Below are 17,146 nucleotides of genomic sequence, written 5' to 3' on the forward strand. Positions count from 1 at the left end.
TGCTGGTGGGTCTGCCTGATCAAGTCTCTCCCCACTCGAAGCCATCCTCCATTCAGCTACCAAATGATTTCCCTAAAGCACAATCCAATGATATCACCCACCCAGCCCCCCTCAGTAAACTCCAGTGTTTCCCTATCTGCTCCAGGAGCAAATACAAAACCTTTTGCTTGACATTCAAAGCCCTTCATAACCTGCTCCCCTCCTACCTTCCCAGTCTTCTTACACCTTAACCCCTTCTACATACTCAGTGATCCAGTGACACTGGCCTCTTGGCCATTTCAGAAACAAGACATTCCATCTCTTGGCTCCAGGCATTCACTCTGATCCTCTCCCATGCCTGGATTTCTCTCCCTCCCTGCTTCTATTGACCTCCCTGGCTTCTTTTAAGTCCCAGCTAAAACCCCACTTTCCTCAATTGCTCTTCATTTCAGGGTCTTTCCCCTATTATCTCCTATTTATCCTGTCTAGAACTCGCTTTGTATATACTTGTTTCCATGTTGTCTCCCCCCGTAGATCGTAAACCCCTTGAGGACAGGAGCTGTCTTTTGCCTCTTTTTGTATCCCCAGCACTTAGCACAGTGCCTGGCACATTGTAAACACTTAATAAGTGGTTACCGATTGATTGATTTCACGTGAATTCTCTCCAGGCAATCTAGATTCCAGTCCAAATGGTTTAACCTTCTTGCCCCTCCCTAAACTCCACTTCTATTGTTTCCCACAGCTGTAGTACATGTTCTCCCCATTCTGCCCCTCAATCTCTACTGTCCCTGAAGTCCCTGCTCAGGTGCCACCTCCTTCAAGAAAGCCTTGCCCACTAAAAAAACAAAAATAAGGGGGCATCTAGGTGGCACAGTGGATAGAGCACCGACCCTGGAGTCAGGAGTACCTGAGTTCAAATCCGGCCTCAGACACATAATACTTACTAGCTGTGTGACCCTGGGCAAGTCACTTAACCCCAATTGCCTCACTAAAAAAACAAAAAACAAAACAAAAAAAAAAGAAAGCCTTGCCTCATCTCCCTGCCTCTTAATGCTTTCTCCTTCCTCAGATTATTTAATATTGATTCATGTGTAACTGCTCTCTCTCCCAATGGAAGGCAAATGCTTGGAGACAGAAGGTAGATGAGAGCTCCACCTACCCACCCACCCCATGCCTTGCATATCACAGAACCATAACAGCTTATTCAACTGAATACCATTGTTTGGGAGGGAGCTGTGGCCCCCTAAGTTTAGAAAGGGAAGATGAGCCCCCTACCTCCCTCCCCTTTTAGGGGAAAAAAGGAGGAAAAAAAAAGACTCTGGAGTATAAGAGACCGGTTTTCTCCTTTATTGACATTCATTATAACTGTTGGATCCAGACTTTTCAGGCAGGGAGCATGCCAGGGAAAGGGTCGAGACCTAGGAGAGGAGTCAAGACCCAGGGGAGTAGAGAATGGCAGGTCAATAGGGGAGCATCAAACCAAATCTCAAGGCCCAGCCCTTCATTGATCCCAACCCAAGAGCTAGAGGAAAGTCAGATTAAAGAGTCAAGAGAATGACAAGGCCCCCTAACACACACACATTCTCTTCCCTATCCAGTGAGTCCAAGGCCCCCAGTGCCTGTAACTCCTCCAGGAAGCTTTAGGTTCATCTGGATGGTACACAGTGGGCTGAGGGCATAGTCTCCCAAGTGGTCATTATCTTGCATGTTCTGCTCCTCAAAGCAGAGCCAGAACTGGTTCCCTCTGATCAACTCCCTGTCCTGCACCATCTTCGTCAACTGGGCCACAGTCTGGCTCAGTTGGATGCGGTAGGAGCTGGTGTGGGTGCCATTCCGCACCAGGATGTCTAAGGACTGGTCTTGATCTACCAGCAGCAGTGTGTCCCCAGTATTCAACTTGTGTTCGGAGAGACATTTCCAGTTGAGCAATAGTTCCCCACCTTTTGTGGTCAGCCGCTGCCTATATGCAGGCACACTGAACTTCTTGGCAATCTCTTTCTTCAGGTCCAGGACAGTGGTGTTGTAGCCTGCCTTTACTGTGCCCTCCTTTGCAGGGAACACCCCAGTGGTCTTCACATTTAGATGCAGGCTCTGCAAGAGAAATCAGATAATGTCTGAGGCCCGAGCACTTCCAGCCCTGTGAGGAGGAATACCCCACTTTTACAGAAAAAGAAACTGAACCTTGGAAAAGATAAACAGCTTAGGAGGAAGTCCAGTTCTATGGAAAGAATACTGGATTTACACTATTGATTAGGGAAATGCAAATTAAAGCAACTCTGAGGTACCACCTCACACCTATCAGATTGGCTAATATGACAAAAAAAAGGAAAATAATAAATGTTGGAGAAGCTATGGAAAAATTGGAACACTAATGCATTGTTGGTGGAGTTGTGAACTGATCCAACCATTCTGGAGAGCAATTTAGAACTATGCCAAAGGACTATAAGACTGTGTATACCCTTTGACCCAGCAATACCATTACTAGGTCTTGTATCCCAAAGAGAGCATAAAAAAGGGGGAAGGATCCACACGTACAAAAATATTTATAGCAGCTGTCTTTGTGGTGGCAAAGAATTGGAAATTGAGGGAATGGCCATCAATTGGGGAATGGCTGAACAAGTTGTGGTATATGAATGTAATGGAATACTATTGTGCTTTAATAAATGATGAGCAGTAAGATTTCAGAAAAACCTGGAAAGAATTAAGTGGACTCATGTTGAGTGAAGTGAGCAGAACTAAGAGAACATTGTACACAGTAACAGCAACACTGAGTGATGATCAACTGTGATAGACTTAACTCTTCTCAGCAATACAATGATCCAAGACAGTTCCAAAGGACTCATGTTGTAAAATGTTCTCCACATCCAGAAAAAAAGAATCTGGATGCAAACTGAACCATACTATTTCTACTTTTATAATTTTTTTTCTTTTTTGAGGTTTTTCCCTTTTGTTCTGATTCTTTCACAACATGACTAATGCAGAAAAACAGGTTTAATGTGGTTGTACATATATAACGTATATCAGATTGCTTGCTGTCTTAGGGAGGGGGGAGGGAAGGGAAGGATGGAGAAAAATTTGGAACTCAAAATCTAAAAACAAATGTTGAAAACTATGGAACTGGGAAATAATAAAATACTTTTATGATTAAAAAAACAAAATGCTGAATTTGGAGTCAGATAGCATGAGTTTCAGTCCTGCCCTTGTCACTCACTCCTAGGGTAATCTCAAGTGATTTAGGCAGCTAGGTGGTGCAGGGAGTAGAGAGTCCAGAAGACCTGAGTCGCAATCCAGCCTCAGTGGCTTATTTAACTCTGTGATCTTGGGGCAGGGGGGGGGGGGGAGGGAAGTCTCAGCCTCAGTTTCTACATCTGTAACATGGGTTGGTGTGAGGATAAAATCAAATGACATTTGTAAAGTGTTTCATAAACCTCGATTCACCAGTTCAAGATATTATTGTTGTTGTTGTTATTATCATTATCATTATTATTATTATTATTATTGTTATTATTATTATTGAGCCCTTTAACCTCTCCAGGCTTCAGCCTCCTCCTCTGTGACATAGAGAGACTAGATGGTCCCTGGGGTCTCTCCCAGCCCCAACCCAAAACCCTGTGATCCCACTGTCACATGCCTGTGAAAGTAGAAATAGGAGCAGAGACTGAGGCTTCTCTTGAACTCACCCCTTCCTAATTAGTCTGCCTTCCCAATCTGGAGAATGAATCAGAGGAGCTTGAGATTTAAATCTCTCTGTCTGTCTGTCTGTCTCTCTATCTCTGTCTCTTTCCCTGTCTCTCAGTCTCTTCTGTGTCTCTTACTCTGTCTCTCTGTGTGTATGTCTTTCTCTCTCTCTCTCTCTCTCTCTCTCTCTCTCTCTCTCTCTCTCTCTCTCTCTCTCTCTCTCTCTCTCTCTCCCTGCCTCTCTGTCGCTGTCTGTCTCTCTCTTTCTCTGTCTCACACACACACACACACACACACACACACACATACACATACACCACCTGCCACAACTTGCCTTGTAGTTATCTGTCTCCTTTCCCTTCTATGAGATGGGAAGGGGGGTGGCTAGGTGGCACAGTGGATAAAGCACCAGCCCTGGATTCAGGAGGACCTGAGTTCAAATCCGGCCTCAGACACTTGACACTTACTAGCTGTGTGACCCTGGGCAAGTCACTTAACCCCATTGCCCCGCACAAAAAAAAAAAAAGAGAGAGATGGGAAGGAGCAGAGCTCCAGGGGACATGGCACATGAGGCTCTGCACAGAGGACCTCAGTGATAGCTACTCAAAAGTGCACTAGGTTTGGTGTGAGGAGCCCAGGGTTCGAATCCTGCTTCCAATCCTTACTCCCTCTGTGACTTTGCTCAAATCACATCAGGTCTCTACGTCCCCCTGTCCTCATCTCTAAAATAAAGGGGTTGGACTAGGTCTCCTCTAAAGTCTGGGAGAGCATGCAATAGTTACCTGTGGAATTGTATCATATGGTATTGTACTGTGTTGGAGAGTATGCAATCCTAGCCTAGCCCAGCCCAGGCTATATAAGCCTAACCTAGCCTAACCTATTGTATCCTGCTTTAACTAGGAGAGACAGACAGAGAAACAGAGTCAGAGACAGAGAGAAAGGAAGGGAGAGAGGGAAGAGAAAAGAGAGGAAGAGACAGAGACAGGGAGTGAGACAGAAAGACAGGGAAGAAAGAAAGAAAACAGAAAGAGAGAAAGGAAGGGAGAGAGGGGAGAGAGAGAAAGAGAGAGGGAGGGAAGAGGGAGAGGGAAAGGAAGGGAGGGAGGGAGAGGGAGAGAAAGAGACAAGGAGAGAGAAAGCAAGAAAGAGAAGAGAGGGAGAGAGACAGAGAGAGAGGAAGAGAAAGAGAAGAGAGAAACAGAGACAGAGGGAGGGAGAGAGAAAGGGAGAAGGAGATAGGGAGAGAGAGGAAAGAGAGAGAGAAGAAAGGAAAAGAGAAACAGAGAAAAAAGAAAGATTTGGGAGAAAGAGAAGAGAGGGAGAAAGAGTGATAGGGAGGGCAGGAAGAAGGGAGAGGGAGAGACAGAGAGAGGAGAGAGGAACAGAAAATGAGGGAAGTGATCTCCAGAGCTGTCTATATACCTCTCAGGCAGCAGGTGTAATGGAAAATGCTGGCTTTGGAGTCAAAAGTCTTGAGTTCTAATCCCACCCTTACCACTTGATACCTTTGTGATCTTATAAAAGTAAGAATTCGTCTAGATCTGAGTTTTCTCTGCTGTTCTATAAAAGGGTTGAAGGAGACAACCTCTATAGTTCCGTCCAGATTTCAAGCTGGATGGGAGCTTCACCAGTCCTTTCTTGTGAATCATAGATGTAGATCTGGAAGCGATGCCTGAGGTCACTGAGTCTAACTCCAATTTCTAGATGAAGAAACTGAGGCTTGTGCCCAAGGTCCCTCAGACCATCAGGGTCCCCCTCCAGCATGTGGAACTCTAGGTCAAACATTCGCATCTCCATTTTACAGGCAAGAAAGTCAAAACTCCAATTCAGAGAAACCTAGGAAGACTTGGGCAAAGTGATGCAGATGGAGAAAGTGGACTTCAGCAATGGAAAGGAGGGTGTGGAGGAAAGCACACTGGCCTCAGATGGATTGCAATGAACACTCTGGTCTCTGGAGGACAGGAGAGGAATAAACAGCAGCCCTTGCTCCTCTTAGGAATGATAAAGGTCTGGCCTGAATAAGGTTTTCTTCTAGAGAAGCTAAACTAAGGGACTGCTCTACGGAAGAACTAAGGGAGATAAGCACATTAGGTGTGGCTGCTGCCTTAGGTGTGGCTGCTGCCTTATCTGTGGCTGAGGACAGAAATAACTACAGAAGTCAGGACCACCATCCCCTCATTCAAGCTTTCCCCACCCCCAAAGGGAACTTTCTATAGTCAGGTGGTCACCCCATCCGGTCCCCCACCATCTGTCCTCTGTAAAAGCTTTGGCCTCCCTTCCGGTGGAAGAAAAAGGTGTCTCAGAGAAACACATCTCCAAGCCATTTTCTCCCCTTGAGGCAAAGTCTTTGACTTCCTTCTTGGTCACTTTCTCTAAGCACCCAAACAAAAGACCATTTTTTTTTCTGGTTTGTTTTTTTTGGCCGGGCAATGAGGGTCAAGTGACTTGCCCAGGGTCACACAGCTAGTAATTGTTAAGTGTCTGAGGTCGGATTTGAACTTAGGTCCTCCTGGATCCAGGGCCGGTGCTCTATCCACTGCGCCACCTAGCTGCCCCCAGACCATTTTACTCTAATTGTATTGTGTGTGAGAGGTGTAATTATTTAAGGAGGAATACAGGGGCAGCTAGATGGCGCAATGGATAGAGCACCGGCCCTGGAGTTAGGAGTACCTGAGCTCAAATCCGGCCTCAGACACTTAACACTTACTAGCTGTGTGACCCTGGGCAAGTCACTTAACCCCAATTGCCTCACTAAAAAAAAAAAAAAAAAGGAGGAATACCATTACATACCACCACCTCTTTTCCTGTAACAGGATGGATATTGGGGCCAGGGAAGGAGGTGACAGACCTCTCAGACTCAGTTGCCCTTTTGGTCTATTTTGCCTCCCTGGTGTTCCCTGTTAGAAGACAGGGTTCCACTGTTGGGGTGGGGCGGGAAGGAACATATGAGGAAGGGAGTGTTATATAGAGAAGTAGGGAAACAACCAAAGGATAGAAACTTTTACAAGGGAGAAAAGGGAAACTGAGGCCTGAAGGGATGAAGTAACCTGGGGCTCCCACCTTACCATGGCTGCAATTCTTAGGCAAGGAAGGTCTTCTCACATTTGAACTCAGGCTTCTGGGGCTGCTTCCTCTTCCCGTGTCCTGTCACCACCTCTGTCACAGCCTCTGTCACAGCCTCTGACTGCCTAGTTTTATATCCCCGTACTGGCTTAGCTCCGCACAAGGGGGCGGAGTCAGAGACATACTCTGGAAACGAAACTCTACTTTCTGTGTAGAAAACGTCTTCGGTTTCAGTTTCTGTTCTGAGCTGTTCCCAGGCTGGAGGCAGAAACAAAACTCCTATGAGAGAATAGAAAGCGTAAAAGTGACCCATGTTCTAGACTTCTCCTCCCCTCATTCATACACCCCCAACAAGGGACTGTAGGAAGGAGGAAGGCTTGGCTGAGGATAGCAAAGTGTGATTCCCCACCCCCAGCCCAGGGCCCCAGAGAGGCTCGGGGATCATCCACCCCTAGGTGCAGAAACTCTGAGCTGACCTCTTCTTGTTTGCCCTCCTTGGCCACTCCTGTGGCATGGTAGAGAGAGGGCATTTGGACAAAGAGGAACTGGGTTCAAATGTTATCTCGCTTGCTCTTACTAACCATGTGACCTCAAGCACAATGTTCTATTGGGGCTCGTCTAGAGGGGGTAAACTGAAGTGTCAAAAGCAGACCTGAGGTCACTGCCTCAGTTTCCTCCCCTGCAAAAGGAAGAAGTTGACTCCTGGAGTCCCTTACTGCTCTAAACCTATGATGAATTAATAAAGAAAGGCAGTTATTGACTGTATACCAAGCCCGGTACCATCCTAACTTTGCAGTCTATTCCCCATGTGACTTGAGATGGGTCATTTAAATGACAAAATTGAACTAGATGCCCTCTGAAGTGCCTTCCAACAGAACAAAAGGTCAAGAATATCACGGGATTAATGGGAAAAAATGCACTGGAAGGGGGCTAGCCATACCAAATTTAAAGCTATACTATAATGTAGCAGTCATCAAAACTATTTGGTACTGGCTAAGAAATGGAGTGGTGGATCAGTGGAATAGGTTAGGCACAGGAGACACAATAGTAAATAATTATAGTAATCTACTGTTTGATAAACCCAAAGACTCCAACTTCTGGGATAAGAACTCACTATTTAACAAAAACTTCTGGGAAAACTGGAAAATAGTATGGCAGAATCCAGACATAGACCAACATCTTACACCATATAACAAAGTAAAGTCAAAATGAGTATATGATCTAGACAAAAAGAGTTATACCATAGACAAAATTAGAAAAGGAAGCAATGGTTTACTTGTCAGATCTACAGAGAGGGAAAGAATTTATGACCAAAGATGAGAGAGACAACATTATGAAATGCAGAGTGAATCATTTTGACTACATTAAATTTAAAAGGTTTTGCACAAACAAAACCAATGCAAACAGGATTAGAAGGAAAGCAGAAAGCTAGGACACAATTTTTACAGCCAGTCTTTCTGATAAAAGTCTCATTTCTAAAATATATAGAGAAATGAATCAATATATAAGAATACAAGTCATTCCCCAATGGAGAAATGGTCAAAGAATATGAATGGGCAGTTTTCAGATGAAGAAGTTAAAGTTATATACAGCCATATGAAAAAATGTTCTAAATTTCTACTGACTAGAGAAATGCAAATTAAAACTACTCTGAGATACCACCTCACACCTATCCAATTCGCTAGTATGACAAAAAAGAAAAATGATGAATGTTGGAGAAGATGTGGGAAAATTGGAACACTAATGCACTGTTGGTGGAGTTGTGAACTGATCCAACCCATTCTGGAGAGCAATTTGGAACTATGCCCAAAGGGCTAAGGGGCTGTGCATACTTTTTGACCCAGTAATACTATTACTGGGTCTGTATCCCAAAGAGAACATAAAAATGGGAAAAGGACCCACATATACAAAAATATTTATAGCTGCTCTTTTTGTGGTAGAAAATAATTGGAAATTGAGGGAATGGCTAAACAAGTTGCGGTATAGGAATGTAATGGAATACTATTGTACTATAAGAAATAATGAGCAGGAGGATTTCAGAGAAACCTGGAATGACTTACATGAACTGATGCTGAGTGAGAAGAACAGAAACAGGAGAACATTGCACACAGAAATAGCAACATTGTGTGATAATCCGCTGTGATAGACTTGGCTCTTCTCAGCAGTGCAATGACCCAAAACAATTTCAAAGAACTCATGATAGAAAATATTCTCCACATCCAGAAAGAACTGTGGATTCTGAATGCAGATTGAACCATACTGTTTCTACTTCTTGGCTGTTTTTTTCTCTTTTATAAGGTTTTTCCCTTGTGTTCTGCTTCTTCTTTCACAATATGACTAATGCAGAACTATGTTTAATGTGATTGGACATATAACCTATATCAGATTGCTTTCCATCCTGGGGGAGAGGGAAGGGAAGGGAGGGTGGGAGAAAAATCTGGAACCAAAAATCCTATGAAAACAAATGTTGAAAATTATCTTTACATGTAACTGGAAAATAATAAAATACTTTATGATTAAAAAAAGAAATGATAAGCAGATGGATTTCAGAAAAACTTGGAAAGACTTACATGAATTGATGCTTTGTGAAATGAGCAGAACCAAGAGAACATTGTACACAATATCAACAACATTGTATGATGATCAGCTGTGATAGGAGCAGCTAGATGGTGCAGTGGATAAAGCACTGGCCCTGGATTCAGGAGGACCTGAATTCAAATCTGGCCTCAGATACACTTACTAGCTGTGTGACCCTGGGCAAGTCACTTAACCCTCATTGCCCTGAAAAAAAAGGGGGGGTGGAATATGATGATCAGCTGTGATAGACTTAGCTCTTCTCAGTAACACGATGATCCAAGATAATGCCAAAAGACTCATGGTGGAAAATGCTCTCCACATTCAGAAAAAGAACTATGGAGTCTGAATACAGATTGAAGCATACTATTTTCACTTTTGTTGTTGCTTTTTTGTTGTTGTTGTTTATTCTTTCTTGAGTATTTTTTCCCCTTTTGTTCTGATTCTTCTGTTACAACATGACTGATATGGAAATATGTTTAACATGATTCTAATGTATAACCTATATCAGATTGCTTGCTGGCTTCAAGAAGGGTAAGGGAAGGGAGGGTGGGAGAAAAATTTGGAACTCAAAAAAATATCTTTGCATGTAGTTGGAAAAAATTTTAGTAAAATAAAATTAGATAAATGAATGGATAAATAAATAAATGGATGAGCAGATAAATAAATGAGTGAGTGAATTTATATATATATATATATATATATAGGTGGGGACAGCTAGGTGGCGCAGTGGATAGAGCTCCAGCCCTGGATTCAGGAGGACCCGAGTTCAAATCCGACCTCAGACACTTACTAGCTGTGTGACTCTGGGCAAGTCACTTAACCCTCATTGCCCCCCCCCACACACACACACACAAAGTTTCTGTTATCTTATCCCTTTATGCCAGTGGAAGCCATTAGGGTAGTTTGGCCAATGATCACACTCCTGGCAATTCAAGACATTCCAGCAAGGAGTTGGGCCTCCAAGAGGATGTGGTCAGGTAGTACACAAAGACAAGGGGGCAGAGAGATAAAGAATCCAGCAGATGGGGCAGCTAAGTGTTGCAGTGGATAAAGCACCGGCCCTAGATTCAGGAGTGCCTGAGTTCAAATCTGGCCTCAGACACTTAACACTTACTAACTGTGTGACCCTGGGCAAGTCACTTAACCCCATTGCCCCGTTAAAAAAAAGAATCCAGCAGATAGTTCTGAGGTAGGACTTGGGGGGAGGGAGGGGCGGCGTAGACAGATCTCTCCTTATATCCTGAGAGAGAAATGATGGATCTTATTGCTTGTTAATTATGAATTTTTTTTATCTTCCTACTATTTCTCCTTCCTTTTTTTGAAGACAAACTCAGTTAAGGACAAAGGACAAACAACATCAAGAAGAAGTCATAACCCATAAATGTATCATCTGCATGCTCAAGTACTCTGATATCCCCTTATCTGACCAGAATCTACTGACTTTTCACCTCTCCCTTCTGCCTTCCCTTTCAAAACCCAACTCTTCATCCTCGCTGGAACTGTCCATTTCTAGACCCCTCAGTTCTCTCCCAGGCCATCTCCCCTGCACTAACCACTCTCTCCTCTTCTCTTCATCTTGACCCCTTGGTCAACTAATCCAATTCTACATTGTCCTCCTCTCTTGGATCTCTAGTCTCCTTATATCACTGTTTATACCCAGCCAAGCCTCAGTTTTACTTAACTCCCACCATTTATTGCCTCTGCTCCTACACATAAACTGCTGAATGAAGATGGAGAAAATCACACAACTGTTCTGACTGGCTCCACTACAAATTTATGTTACAGAAAAAAATATATATATATGTTACAGGATCTCAAATGGGTCCTTACTGCTGCCAGGCAATTCTACTATACCTCCTTATCAGCTCACTGTCTGTCTCCACACTTTCTCATCCTTCCTCAAACCTCCCATGGCTCCTCCTGTCCCCACTCCCTCAGCTGAGAATCTTCCCCCATATTTGACAGAAAACTGTGAGACCATTCACCATGATCCCTCTTCTCCCCTCTCCCCCATCCCCCATCACTCAGATGCCTTCTACCATTCTCTCCTCCTTCACTCGTCTCACCTGATGAAGTACCCTCGCTCCTTATCAAGGCTCTAAGTATTCAAGTGATCCCCTTCCATCTCCTCTCCTCCAACAGACTGCCCTCTCTGTCATCCCCATCTTTCACTTATTCTCAATCTCTCCCTCTCCCCTGGCTCATTCCCTACTGCAGGCAAACATGCCCATGTCTCCCCCATCCTGAAAACAACTCACTTGATCCTTCCAGCCTTTCTAACTATCATCTGATTTCTCTTCTGCATTTCCCAACTAAACTTTTTTAAAAACAATAAACATTTTTATTTATAGTTTTGAGTTCCAAATTGTATCACTCCTTCCCTCCCTTCCCTATCCCCTCCCTGAGGTGGTAAACAATCAAATAGAAGTAATAAATGTGCAATTATGTAAAATATTATTGCCATATTAGTCATTTTGTACAAGAAAACTTGCATAAAAGGAAGTGAAAAAATAGCATGTTTCAGTCTGTGTTGTCAATATCAGTTCTTTCTCTGTAGGTGGATAGTATGTTTCATCAATAGTTCTTTGGGATTGTCTTGGTTCATTGTATTGCTGATAATAGTTAAGTCATTTCCAGTTCTTCGCCAAACAACATTGCTGTCTCTGTGCACAAAGTTCTCTTGGTTCTGCTCACTTCACTATACATCAGTTCATACAAGTTCAAGTTAAACTTCTTGAAAAGGGCAACCACAATAGTTGCCTCACTCCCTCTCCTCTCACTTTCTTCTTAACCCCTTATCATGTCATTTTCAATTTTTTTCATCCCACTGACACTGCTCTCTCTAAGTTTGCCAGTGATCTCTAAGTTGCCTAATCCAATGGCTTTTTCTCAATCTTCATTCTCCTTGACATCTCTGAAGCCTTTGACACTGTGGATCACTCTCTTCTCCTTGAGATTCTCTTCTCTCTAGGTTTTTGAGACACCTCCCCTCCCTCCCTGCTTTTCTCCCTCTCTTCCCCACCCCATTCTCCTCCTCCCTCTCTGACCACTCCTTCTCTGTCTCCTTTGCTGGATTCTCCTCCAGATCATGTTCTCTGACCCTACCTGTCCCTTGGGACTCTGTTCTGAGCCCTCTTCTCCTCTCCCTCTAAATTACTGCACTTGGTGATCTCATCAGCTCCCATGCATTTAATTACCATCTGTCTCTAGGCTGATGATGCTCAAATCTACTTTCTCTGCCTCAATGTCTCTGCTGACCTCCAATCTCACATCTCCAACTGCTTCACAGACATCTTGAACTACAAGTCCAGGAGACATCTTAAACTCCATAGGTCCAGAACCATTATCTTTCCCTACAAATTCTCTCCACCTCCCACCCTATTACTGTGGAGGACACCACCCTCCTCCCCATCCCCCAAACTCACAACCCAGGAGGAGTAATACTGGACACACTCTCTCTCTCTCTCATCCCCTACATCCATTTAAACTGCTGTCAAGGGGGCGGCTAGGTGGCTCAGTGGATAAAGCACTGGCACTGGATTCAAGAGGACCTGAGTTCAAATCCAGCGTCAGACACTTGACACTTACTAGCTGTGTGACCCTGGGCAAGTCACTTAACCCCAATTGCCTCACTAAAAAAACAAAAAACAAAACAAAAAAAAGAAAGCCTTGCCTCATCTCCCTGCCTCTTAATGCTTTCTCCTTCCTCAGATTATTTAATATTGATTCATGTGTAACTGCTCTATCTCCCAATGGAAGGCAAATAAATGCCTGAAGACAAAAGGTAGATGAGAGCTACACCTACTCACCCACCCCATGCCTTGCATATCACAGAACCATAACAGCTTATTCAACTGAATACCATTATTTGGGAGGGACCCGGGACCCCCTAAGCTTAGAAAGGGAAGATGAGCCCCCTATCTCCCTCCCCTTTTAGGGAAAAAAGGAGGAAAAAAAAGACTCTGGAGTATGAGACAGGTTTTCTCCTTTATTGACATTCATTATAACTGTTGGATCCAGACATTTCAGGCAGGGAGCATGCCAGGGAAAGGGTCGAGACCTAGGAGAGGAGTCAAGACCCAGGGGAGTAGAGAATGGCAGGTCAATAGGGAAGCATCAAACCAAATCTCAAGGCCCAGCCCTTCATTGATCCCAGCCCAAGAGCTAGAGGAAAGTCAGATTAAAGAGTCAAGAGAATGACAAGGCCCCCTAACACACACACATTCTCTTCCCTATCCAGTGGATCCAAGGCCCCCAGTGCCTGTAACTCCTCCACGAAGCCTTAGGTTTATCTGGATGGTACACAGTGGGCTGAGGGCATAGTCTCCCAAGTGGTCATTATCTCGCATGTTCTGCCCCTCAAAACAGAGCCAGAACTGGTCCCTTCTGATCGACTCCCTGCCCTGCACTATCTTCTTCAATTGGGCCACAGTCTGGCTCAGTTGGATGCGGTAGGAGCTGCTGTGGGTGTCATTCCGCACCAGGATGTCTAAGGACTGGTTGTGATCCACCACCATCAGCAATACATCCCCATTCTTCACCCTGTGCTGGGAGAGGGCTTTCCAGTTGAGCAATAGCTCCCCACCCTCTGTGGCCAGCCGCTGCTCATATGCAGGTACACTGAGCTTATTGGCAATCTCTTTCTTCAGGTCCAGGACAGTGGTGTTGTAGCCTGCCTTTACTGTGCACGCCATCCCAGTGAGCATCTTAACCTTCAGATGCAGGCTCTGCAAGAGAAATCAGGTAATATCTGAGGCTCAAGCACTTCCAGCCCTGTGAGGAGGGGTACCCCACCTTTACAGAGAAAGAAACTGAAGCTTGGAAAAGATAAAGCATTTAGGAGCTAGTCCAGTTCTATGGAAAGAATACTGGATTTGGAGTCAGATAATGTGAGTTTCAGTCCTGCCCTTGTCACTCACTACCAGGGTAATCTCAAGTGATTTAGGTAGCTGGGTGGTCCAGTGAGTAGAGAGTCCAGAAGACCTGAGTTGCAATCTAGGTTCAGTGGCTTATTTAACTCTGTGATCCTGGGTGAGAGGGAGGGAAGTCTCAGCCTCAATTTCCACATCTGTAAGAAGGGGGTCATAATAGTACATACCTGCCAGGGTTGGTGTGAGGATAAAATGAAATGACATTTGGAAAGTGTTTTATTAACCTTGATTCACCAATGCAAGCTATTATTGTTGCTTATTATTGTTGTTGTTATTGTTTATTATTATTATTATTGAGCCCCTTAACCTCTCCAGGTTTCAGCCTCCTCCTCTGTGACATAGAGAGACTAGATGGTCCCTGGGGTCTCTCCCAGCCCCAACCCAAAACCCTGTGATCCCACTATCACATGCCTGTGAAAGTAGAAATAGGAGCAGAGACTGAAGCTTCTCTTGAACTCACCTCTTCCTAATCAGTCTGTCTTCCCAATCTGGATAATGAATCAGAGGAGCTTGAGATTTAAATCTCTCTCTCTGTCTCTGTCTCTCTGTCTCTCTATCTCTGTCTCTTTCCCTGTATCTCTGTCTCTTCTCTGTCTCTCCGACTCTGTCTCTCTGTCTGTGAGTCTCTCTCTCCATGCCTGTTTCCCTGTCTCCCTCTGTCTCTCTCTCCCTCCCTCTCTGTCTCTGTCTGTCTCTCTGTCTCTGTCTCCCTATCTCAGCAGAGCTCCAAGGGACTTGGCACATGGGGCTCTGCACAGTGGACCTCAGTCATAGCTACTCAAAAGTGCACTAGGGGGGCAGCTAGGTGGCGCAGTGGATAAAGCACCGGCCCTGGAGTCAGGAGTACCTGAGTTCAAATCCGGCCTCAGACACTTAACACTAGCTGTGTGACCCTGGGCAAGTCACTTAACCCCAATTGCCTCACTAAAAAAAAAAAAAAAAAAAAAAAAGTCTAAAAGAAAAAAAGTGCACTAGGGGGGCAGCTAGGTGGCGCAGTGGATAAAGCACCGGCTCTGGATTCAGGAGTACCTGAGTTCAAATTTGGCCTCAGACACTTACTAGCTGTGTGACCCTGGGCAAGTCACTTAATCCCCAATGCCCTGCAAAAAAAAAAAAAGTGCACTAGGTTTGGTGTGAGGGGCCCAGGGTTCAAGTCCTGCTTCCAATTCTTACTACCTATGTGACTTTGCTCAAATCACATCAGGTCTCTATGTCCCCCTGTCCTCATCTCCAAAATAAAGGGGTTGAACTAGGTCCCCTCTAAAGTCTGGGAGAGCATGCAGTAGTAACCTGTGGTATTGTATCATATGATATTGTACTGTATTGGAGCCCAGGCTGGCTAAGCCTAACCTATCCTAACCTTTTTTATCCTGCTTTATCTAAGAGACACATACAGACAGAAAAACAGAGAGGCAGAGGCAGAGAGTAAGATAGAGTGGTGAGAGCGAGAGTGAGAGCGAGAGCGAGAGAGAAAGGGGAAAAGAGAGAAGAAAGAGAAGAGAGGGAGTGAGTGGGAAGGAGGGAGGGAGGGAAGGAGGGAGACAGAGAGAGGAGAGAGGAACAGAAAATGAGGGGAGTGATCTCCAGAACTGTCTATATACCTCTCAGGCAGCAAGTGTAATGGAAAATGCTGGCTTTGGAGTCAAAAGTCTTGAGTTCTAATCCTACTGTTACCACTTGCTACCTTTATGACCTTAAAACAGTAAGAACATGTCTGGATCTGAGTTTTCTCTGCTGTTCTATAAAAGGGTTGAAGGAGACAACCTCTATAGTTCCGTCCAGATTTCAAGCTGGATGGGAGCTTCACCAGTCCTTTCTTGTGAATCATAGATGTAGATCTGGAAGCGATGCCTGAGGTCACTGAGTCTAACTCCAATTTCTAGATGAAGAAACTGAGGCTTGTGCCCAAGGTCCCTCAGACCATCAGGGTCCCCCTCCAGCATGTGGAACTCTAGGTCAAACATTCGCATCTCCATTTTACAGGCAAGAAAGTCAAAACTCCAATTCAGAGAAACCTAGGAAGACTTGGGCAAAGTGATGCAGATGGAGAAAGTGGACTTCAGCAATGGAAAGGAGGGTGTGGAGGAAAGCACACTGGCCTCAGATGGATTGCAATGAACACTCTGGTCTCTGGAGGACAGGAGAGGAATAAACAGCAGCCCTCGCTCCTCTTGGGAGGGAGATTGGGGCCAGAGAAGGAGGTGACAGACCTCTCAGACTCAGTTGCCCTTTTGGTCTATTTTGCCTCCCTGGTGTTCCCTGTTAGAAGGCAGGGTTCCACTGTTGGGGTGGGTCAGGGAGGAGCATATGAGGAAGGGAGTGTTATATAGAGAAGTAGGGAAACAACCAAAGGATTGAAACTTTTAAAAGGGAGAAAAGGGAAACTGAGGCCTGAAGGGATGAAGTAACCTGGGGCTCCCACCTTACCATGGCTGCAGGTCTTGGGCAAGGAAGGTCTTCTCAGGTTCGAGCTCAGGCTTCTGAGGATGCTTCTCTCTCCCTTCTCGGTCACCTTCTTGGTCACCGCCTCTGTCACAGCCTCTGACTGCCTAGTTTTATATCCCTGCACTGGTTTAGCTCAGCCCAGGGGGGTGGAGTCAGAGACTGCACTATGGAAATAGAAACTCTACTTTCTGGTTAGAAAACACCTTCAGTTTCAATTTCCCTTCTGAGCTGTTCCCAGGCTGGAAGCAGAAACAAAACTCCTATGAGACAATAGAAAGCATAAAAGTTACCCGTGTACTAGACTTCTCCTCCCCCAACACACCCCCAACAAGGGACTTCCAGTGGGGCTGCTGGGAAGAGGGAGGCTTGGCTGGGGATAGCAAGATGTGATTCCCTACCCCCAGCCCAGGGCCCCAGAGAGGGTCAAGGATCATCCACCCCTAAGCTGACTCCTTGGCCACTCCTGTGGAATG

The 17,146-nt window shown here is 44.9% G+C and overlaps 2 protein-coding genes across 2 annotated transcripts; both read right to left on the reverse strand.

The window, feature by feature from the left end:
* Positions 1–1,305: 1,305 nt before the first annotated feature.
* Positions 1,306–6,978, reverse strand: LOC122749730 (ubiquitin-like protein ISG15). The gene is made up of 2 exons (XM_043996221.1): positions 6,723–6,978; positions 1,306–2,070 (listed from the first exon to the last, which is right to left on the reverse strand). Exons 1-2 carry the CDS (start codon positions 6,723–6,725, stop codon positions 1,570–1,572), a joined length of 504 nt encoding a protein of 167 aa, XP_043852156.1. The 5' UTR covers positions 6,726–6,978; the 3' UTR covers positions 1,306–1,569.
* A 6,298-nt stretch (positions 6,979–13,276) lies between these two features.
* Positions 13,277–16,764, reverse strand: LOC122750178 (ubiquitin-like protein ISG15). The gene is made up of 2 exons (XM_043996849.1): positions 16,656–16,764; positions 13,277–14,024 (listed from the first exon to the last, which is right to left on the reverse strand). The coding sequence occupies exons 1-2, from the start codon at positions 16,656–16,658 to the stop codon at positions 13,530–13,532; spliced, it is 498 nt and encodes a 165-aa protein (XP_043852784.1). The 5' UTR covers positions 16,659–16,764; the 3' UTR covers positions 13,277–13,529.
* Between the last annotated feature and the right edge of the window lie 382 nt (positions 16,765–17,146).

The sequence above is a fragment of the Dromiciops gliroides genome, chromosome 3 (assembly GCF_019393635.1).
Source record: "Dromiciops gliroides isolate mDroGli1 chromosome 3, mDroGli1.pri, whole genome shotgun sequence".
Lineage (NCBI taxonomy): Eukaryota > Metazoa > Chordata > Mammalia > Microbiotheria > Microbiotheriidae > Dromiciops > Dromiciops gliroides.